This window comes from Scylla paramamosain, unplaced genomic scaffold, assembly GCF_035594125.1.
Source record: "Scylla paramamosain isolate STU-SP2022 unplaced genomic scaffold, ASM3559412v1 Contig1, whole genome shotgun sequence".
Taxonomy (NCBI): Eukaryota; Metazoa; Arthropoda; class Malacostraca; order Decapoda; family Portunidae; genus Scylla; species Scylla paramamosain.
This window is the reverse complement of record NW_026973666.1, coordinates 1,916,168-1,925,000: the sequence shown is the minus strand read 5'-3', so window position 1 is coordinate 1,925,000 and position 8,833 is coordinate 1,916,168. Positions and strand designations below refer to the sequence as shown.

Genomic DNA, 8,833 nt, shown 5'->3' with positions numbered 1-8,833 from the left:
CCTGCCGATGCATACTCCAATGGCAAGAGGGATTACCACGGGTCTGAATACGCCCCTAGGAGTTACGACTACGGCTACACAGGTCTGCAGGAAAGGGCATTTTCTACGGATACTGATTATGCGTGAAGAATCGCCAGGCTTCTGAAGGAGGATGACAAGACATGAAGGAGGGTGAAGGAAGGGTGAGGTCTTGAGATAAATAGGTGGGAAAATGAGCAGAAAGGTGAAGGAGTGAATGAAAGGGTGAGGTGTTGAAATAAAAAGGTGAAGAAAGACTAGAAGCGTGAAGAAGAGTGAAGGGAAAGGTGATGTGCTGAGATGAAAAAGGTGGAAAAATATTAGAATCGTAAAGGAGAGTGAAGGAAAGGATATGATGAAAAAAAAGTGAAAATACCTGGAAAAATCTAGAAACGAGAAAGAAGAGTGAAGAAACGGGTGATGTGTTGTAAGAAGGGCGTGAAAATTTGAAGGAGGGTTAAAGTTCCGTAAGGAGAGTGAAGGAAGGGATAATATGATGAAAAAAGTGAAAATACCTGGAAAACGGACTGTAACGTGAAGGAAGGGCTGAAATATTGAGAAAAAAAAAGGTTAAGATACTTGGAAAAAATAGAACAGTGAAAGAAGGAGACTGAAGGAAGGGATGAGAGATGCTGACAAAGACAACATGAAGGAATGAGTTTTAGAAATTTGTGTATCTTTTTTAAAATGTTGAGAATACGATGATACGATGTGGAGATGATTGAAAGGTGAAGAAAACTGAAGAAATTGTGTGATATTCAAGGAAGGAGGGAAAAAAAATGTATAGCAACGTTGGTAATAGTTAAAAATGATGCGAAAGGTGAAGAATAATGAAGGACAGTGGATGAAATGAATGAAAGTGACAGATATATATAAAAAAAAAAGATGTGTAATTTTGAAGGATGTTTAAGAATACCTGGGAAAAAAAAATAGGGAAAAGTGAAGGAAAGCAAGGAAGGTTGAATATGAATGGTATGGATTGAATAAAGGAAGGTAAAGGAGGTTATGGGTGAAGGAAAGAGTGAAGGAAAACGGGAAACAATGAAGGAAGGTGAAGGAAACATCGAAGGAAGAGTGGAAGACAAGAAGGAAACAAAATAAAAAAAATGAAAATGAAGGAAAAAAAATAATTTAAAGCAGAAAAAACGAAAAATAATTGAAAACGAAAAGTAGTAATGAAAAAAGTGAATAAAATTACGAAAAGAAGAGGAAAGATGTAGGAAAGAAATTAAAAACTAAAAGAAAAAAATTAAAGTTGAAAGAGAAGGAAAAAAGCTTACACCAACTTTACTTAACTATTTTTCCTTCCCATCTTCCTCCCATCACCCCCCATACCCCCTCACCAACTGAAGGAACTGAAACGGAGATAAGCAGGTAGGGGGAAAGTGGGGGAAAACTGAAGGAATAGTGTCAAGTTCTGGGTGGTGCATGAAGGAGTCTTGTTGCTGAAGGAGATGGTTTGATTCTAAAGGATTGCATTGAAGGAGTAAAGAAGTGAAGGAAAAGTTTGTCATGGTTGTTTTTTTTTTTTTTTATTGTAGGGAAAATTAAATAAGTGAAAAATAAAGGATAAAGTTTGTGAAGGAAGGAATGAAGGACTGTGATGAAGGAGTGAAGAAGTGAAGGAATTTTGTCAAGGATGTAGTTATTTATTTATTTATTTTTTTTATTTATTTATTTTTATTTTTTTTTTGTATGGTAAGAAAATTTAAATGTATGTGAAAAATTTGAGGATTTGTGAAGGAAGGAGTGAAGGATTGCAATGAAGGAGTGGACGAGTCTCAACAATTACTTTTACTATATGGAGGAAAGACAAGGAGGGAAGACGAACATACGTACACAGGTGTCATCCCTAAGGACAAGAAGCGGGTGTGAACTTCTCTTGAGAGTTGAAGAAAGGACTGACTGGCCATGGTGCACGCGGGATGAGTATACGAAATAGTGAAATATACATATACATAAAGTGAAAGTAATCGTTGAGACTGATACAACAGCGAAGGAGTGGAGGAATGAAATCAAGTAAGTATTTTTATTTATTTATTTATTTTTTATGGTAAATAATTCAAATGTACTAAAGAAAGAAAGAAAAGGATAGGGTTTGTGAAGGAAGGAGTGAAGGATTGTAAGGAAGGAGTGAAGGAGTGAAGGAATTGTTTGTCAAGGAAGTTATTTTGAATTTGTTGTTTTATGAGTGAAAAAAAAGTAGAGTATTTCTTAAGGAAGGACAGAAGGATTGTAGTGAAGGAGTGAAGGAGTGAAGGAGTGAAGGATTACAATGATTCGTGTGTCTGTCATGTAATTATTAGGTATTACTTTTTCTTTGTTATTTTATGATAGTCAAATTATATTAAAAGAAAATGAATGAAAAATAAAGATGGAATTTGTGAAAGAAGGAGCGAAGCAAAGAAGGAAGGATGAAAAAATGAATGAAATTATTAAAGAAAGGTGAAAGGAAAGAAGGAATTAAGATGGATTGCTAAATTAATAACAGGAGTGTCTAAAGAAAGGAAAAAAAAAAGAAAGAGTGAAAACAACGAAAGAAAGAACTAAAAGATGGCGATTAAAAACACAAGAAAACCTAAAGAATGAGGAATGAAAGGAAAGGCGAAGATAAACGAGGGAAAAATGAAGGAAAGAAGGAAAATTTATACGTGACGAAAAAGATGAAAAAAAAAATAGAGATGAACCAAAAACAACTAATGAATGAACAAAAATAATATGAAGGAAGTGAATGAAGATGAAAAATTTGCGTGGAAAGAAGTCAGTTAATGTGAAATGAAGCTAACATGAAGGAAACTAAAGTGGGCAAAGTTAATGTGAAAGCATTTTTTTCTTTTCTTTTTCTTTTTTTTTTTTTGGCCCAAGGAAATAAAATAGATAAAGAATAAATCAGGTTAAGCAACAGGGGATCTGGTTAAAACTTGGATGGGTGACCGTTTGCAAAGTCACTCCCTATAACAGAATACTAGAAATAAACAAAATAAAAAAAAAACGATGTCAGGTTAAGCAACGGGGGATCTGGTTAAAACTTGGATGGGTGACCGTTTGCAAAGCCACTCCCTATACATAGAAATAGAAAAAAAAGACAAAAGCCAGGTTAACCAACGATGGGTCTGGTTAAAACTTGGATGGGTGACCGTTCACAAAGCCATTCCCTAATTGAAATACTAGGAAAAAAAATCTAGAAGTGGCCGCATGTTTATTTTCCCGCGGTGCTTTGAAAATCTCTCTATTGAAACACTTTAAGTCGTAGGAAGGAGAGTAGAGAGAGAGAGAAAGAAAAAAAAAGAAATGGAATGAGAGGAAACATAACGAAACAAACTTGAGATGAAAGAAACTGATGTGAAATAAAAAAATAATAAGTTCTCTTCACGGACAATTGAAGTCAAAGGCAGGACAGGAGAGACAGAGAAAAACAAACAAACAAACAAACAAACAAACAAACAAACAAACAAACAGACACAAGAATTAAGGAAAACAACGAAAGAAGGTTCAGACGAAAGAGAATTATGGGAAAAAAAATTATTACTCTTCCCAAACAGTTGAAAGAAAAAAATTCAGAAAAAGACTGAAAAAAAAATTTAAATGAGAAAGAGAAACTATTGTAAGGAATTGTGTGCAGTGTGAAAGAAGTTAATGTGAGATATTTTAATATGAAAGGTTAATGTGAATAGGAAAAGAGAAAGATGAAAGAGAGAGAGAGAGAGTGTGTGTGTGAGAGACAGCGAGAGGATCTGTGAGAAAGAAATTAAAGTGAGAAAAGCCTCGGATTTGTAAAGGTGAGAGAGAGAGAGAGAGAGAGAGAGAGAGAGAGAGAGAGAGAGAGAGAGAGAGAGAGAGAGAGAGAGAGAGAGAGAGAGAGAGAGAGAGAGAGAGAGAATAAAGATGAAGATTTGTAAAAGAAGGTGAAAGGTGTGTGTGTGTGTGTGTGTGTGTGTGTGTGTGTGTGTGTGTGTGTGTGTGTGTGTGTGTGTGTGTGTGTGTGTGTGTGTGTGTGTGTGTGTGTGTAACGAACTTGTCATGAAAAGCAGAAAGATAAAAGGAAAGAAAGAAGGAACGAGGAAAGGAACGAAAAAAGAAAGAAAGAAAGAAAGAAAGAAAGAAAGAAGGAAGAGAAGGGAAGAAGGAAGGAGATTCAAATGTACTGTGACAACTTCAATTAAGGAAGGAAGGAAGGAAGGAAGGAAAGAAGGAAGGAAGTAAAGAAGGAAAGAGAAAATTAATAATTCACTCTCATACAATCTAATGAAGGAAATGAGAGAAGGAGGATAAGTGAAACAGCTGATAAAGGAAGGAAGAAAGGACCAGCAGGAAGGAGTGAAGGATGAATGTGAAGGTGATAAACTGAGTGATGGAACTGTAAGATGCTAAAGGAAGATGAAGGAAAGAAAACGAAGGAAAAAGAAGAATCAAGAGGGATGAAGAAGAAGAGAGAAAAGGAAAGAGATGAAATAAAATCGAAATAAAAAAAAGATGCATGAAAAGAGAAAAAATGCATAAAACGAATGAAAAGAAAAAAATGAAGGTTGATAATAATGAAAATAGAAAAAAAATAAAATAAAATTAAGAACTGAAAAAAAAGTTAAATAAAAGTGTAATCTTAACGTTACGGCGCAAGGAAAAAAAAAAAATAAAAAGCGAACGACCCAAAATGAAAACGGAAACAAAGTGGAGGGATTTAAACAGAAAAGGACCAAATACTTACGTTCACTCTCGCTCTCCATCACCTGCGAGGAGAGACGAAACATTATGAGTGAACGTGAAGAAATGACACGAGAGACGAGTAAAAATAAATAAAATGTCAAAAATTTGTATATGTAAAACTTGATGGTGATGGTGATGGTGATGATGATGATGGTGATGATGATGATGATGAACAATGAATGAAAGTGTGAATGAGAAAAAAAAAATAATAATAATGAACAGTGAATATACTCGTATACATAAGGTTTGTCAAGATGATGATGATGATGATGATGATGATGATGATGATGATGATGATGGTGATGATGATATAAATAAATGAAAGTGTGAGAGAGAAAATGAATTATAACAGACTGTGAATATGTAACGTGTCTCAAAATAATGATGATGATGATGATGATGGTGATGTTAATGATGATGAACAATAAGTGAATGGAAGAGTGAACAGTGAAAGCAGTGAGTGAAAGCAGTGAATGAAAAGTGGGAAGGAAATATGAAAATCAAGGAAAATTTAACATTGCATCCTCGATAAAAGCAAAGAAAAACAGGAAAAAAAAGTTAGTTTATAAAAAGAAATAATTGAAAATATGAATAATGAAAGAAGTATTGGAAAATATATACTAATTAAGAGTGAAAAGGAAAAAAAAAATCATACAAAATATTTAAAAAAAAAAACACCAAAAAATTCCAATAACAGAGATTTCAGTTTTCAAAAATACAAAATTTATTTCTCTTAAAAAAAAGAAAGAAAAGAAAAACATGAATTGCAAATCTGTTATTATTTATTGACGCAATTCTTTTATTCAGAAATGAAAGTACACACACACACACACACACACACACACACACACACACACACACACACACACACACACACACTGATGGGAAAAGATAAATAAACACAATTTGGGGGAAAACAAAAAATACTACAGGGAAAAAAGAGAAAAATACTATTATGGAAAAGGGAAAATTCTCTACGGAAAACTGAATAATACTGTAGGAAAAAAAAAAAGTATATATTGTAGGGAAAGTTATAAGGGAGAAAAATTATTGTTAGGGAAAAGGAGAAAAATAGAAAAACATTATTAGGAAAAAAAGGAAAATATCAGGAAAAGAAGAAAATACTCAGAAAACAAGAAAAAGAGCTGTTGGGAAAACAATGTAGGGAAAAATAAGGAAATTAGGATAAAATGTAATTGTTATGGAAAAGGGGAAAATAGCTGAAAATACTGTTCGTGGGGAAATAGAGAAAATAGTTAGGAATACAGGAAAATATTAATTAGGAAAAACATATTGTACAGGCCAAAGAAAACGTGGAAAAAGGGAAAAAATTACTGCAGTGAACAAAAGGGAAAAAAATATGAAAGCAACTTTTAGGGAAATGGAACAAATTCTGGTGTAAAGGGAAATAGAGAAAAGAAGAATACAGAAGGAAAGGAAGGAAAAAGAAAGAAAATTACTGATAGGACAAAAAATACGGTAGGAAAAATAAAAACAGTTAGGAAGAGGAAGAAATAGATAGAGGAAAGGGAAAAAATAGAGAAGAAAACTGTTAGGGAAAAGAAGCGAAAAGTAGGAAAAATAAGGAAATAGTTGGGGAAAAAGGAAAACAGAATAAGAAAAAAAACTTGGAAAAGCAGGAAAAATAAAAATACACTGAAAAATGGAAAACAGATGGAAACAAAGGGAAAAAAAATAACTAAGCACACGGGAAGTGGAAGACGCCCGCTGATTGGCTAAGAGGTTCTCACGTGACACACATTGACCAATCATCTTCCTCCCTTAGTGTGACGTCATGAGTCACTACCGTAGGTTAGGCACTGTTCATAATGCTATTGACAGTAATAGCGTTAACACTACTGATAATAATGGTAGTAGTAGTGGTAATAATAATAATAATAATAATAATAATAATAATAATAATAATAATAATTCTTCATTACTCTATACTACATGTTCTTCTTTGTCAGTTATGAAATTATATATATATTAATAATGGTAATAATAATGATAATGGTAATAATAATAATAATAATGACATACTTCATTTTATCTCCTTGTTTATTATTAATATTCTTCTTCTCTCTTGGCAAAGTAGAGGTTTAATAACAATAATAATAATAATAATAATAATAATAATAATAATAATAATAATAATGATAACAATAGACAAACTCCCTTTTCTTAGGCCTGTAGATTTTTCGAAAATTTTACAAAACCAAAAAAACTAAAAAAAAAAAAAAAAACACTTCCACTCATACTTAAAAAAAAATAAAACAATAACAAAAACAACAACAACAACAACAACTTAACACACTTTTTCATCTACTTACAACTACCATATAAGTAAATAAGTAAGGCGTAATAAATAGTACATACCAGTAGACACACTTACACACTTATGACTAGTAGTAGTAATGATAGTAGTAATAGTAACAACAGTCTTACTAATACAAGGTGGAGTAGTGTAGCATTGTTTTCCACCTGCAGCAGATTCCACCCTTATGCTTCAGTGGAGGAAGGAAGGAAGGAGGGAAGGAAGGAAGGAAGGAAGGAAGGAAGATTTTATTGTCTTCCTTCAGTTCTTCCTTCTTTTCCTTCCCTTCTCTCCGTCTTTTTTTCCTTCCTCCCTTTAGCTTCCTACACGAGAAACACGTTCATTCTCTCTCTCTCTCTCTCTCTCTCTCTCTCTCTCTCTCTCTCTCTCTCTCTCTCTCTCTCTCTCTGAATTTTTGTCCCTTTCTTCCAATATCTAGGTGTGAGTAGTCTCTCTCTCTCTCTCTCTCTCTCTCTCTCTCTCTCTCTCTCTCTCTCTCTCTCTCTCTCTCTCTCTCACTTAAGCTCAGAACTCCAACTCCTTAGACTTTCTTCACCTTTTCCTCCCTCCTTTCCCTCCCCTCCGCCATTACCCTACTTCGTTCCCTCCCCTCCCTCTCCCTCTCCCTCTCTCTCTCTCTCTCTCTCTCTCTCTCTCGCCCTCTCTCCCTCCAGAATCCAATTTGGAGGACTTTAAAGGTGCTTTTTACCTTTATTTTCCATTGCCACTACGCTCTTCTGGTCCGAATTCCCAAAGTCGAGTGAAATGGTTTGAAATTCTTGAGATGAATGCTAATATATGTGAAGAAATCAAGGTGGGTTTAAAGAATATTGTGTTTTTTTTTTTTTTTTGGTCTTTGTGTGTGTGTGTGTGTGTGTGTATGTGTGTGTGTGTGTGTGTGTGTGTGTGTGTGTGTGTGTGTGTGTGTGTGTGTGTGTGTGTGTGTGCGTGTGTGTGGTTTATTTATTTATTTTTTCTGTGTGCATGTTTTTGCTTTGTCTGTTTGTTTGTTTGTTTGTTTGTTTATACGTATATTGTTTGTTTATTTTTGTGTATGTAAGTGTATATTGTTTGTTTGTGCTGTGTTTGTATGCTTGTTTGTTTGTTTGTGTACATGTGTATTGTTTATCTTTTGTGTAAGTATATATTGTTTGTTTGTTCTGTGTTTGTTTGTTTGTGTGTGTGCGTGTGTGTGTATCCTCCTCACCCGCCTTACAACATTTAGAAATATTCGTATTTTTGTGTTTCCTTTCCATTTTTATTTTCATTTTAGTGTTTTGGTGCAGTTCCTTTTATTTATTAAATCTAAACGGGTTTCTTAATATTTAAAGAAAGTTATAAGGTTGTGAAGTTGTTGAGGTTGTAATGAGGTTGGTATGAGGCTGTAGTTGTAATGAGTTGTGATGACGTTGTGAGTTGTAATGAGTTGAGTGGGTTGTAAGTTGTAATGAGGTTGTTATGAGGTTGTGATGAGGTTGTGATGAGGTTGTAATGAGGTTATGATGATGTGACGAGGTTGTAAGTTGTATTAGGTTGCTGTGAAGTTGTGAAGTGATGAGGAGGTTGTAGAGGTTGTCAAGAGGTTGTGGAGTCATGATGAAGTTGTTATGAAGTTGTAAAGGAGGTTATTATGAGATTATGAACTTGTAAGGAGGTTGTGATGAAGTTATATTGTGATGAGGCAAAAGGTTGTGAAAAGGTTGTGATGAGGTTGTAAAGTTGTGAAGGAGTTATAAAATTATGAAGTTGTAAGGAGGTTGTGATGAAATTAAGTTGTGACGAGGCAGTAAAAAG

General features: G+C 34.0%; 1 protein-coding gene across 2 annotated transcripts in view; it reads left to right on the top strand.

The window, feature by feature from the left end:
* LOC135095844 (uncharacterized) overlaps nucleotides 1–7,443 on the top strand; it is a 76,668-nt gene extending 69,225 nt beyond the window's left edge. For both annotated transcript variants that reach the window (XM_063996979.1, XM_063996980.1), the window contains one exon: nucleotides 1–7,443. This exon is cut by the window's left edge and continues 142 nt beyond it. In XM_063996979.1, the coding sequence (XP_063853049.1) occupies nucleotides 1–126 (126 nt within the window). In that variant the 3' untranslated portion in view covers nucleotides 127–7,443.
* Nucleotides 7,444–8,833: the final 1,390 nt, after the last annotated feature.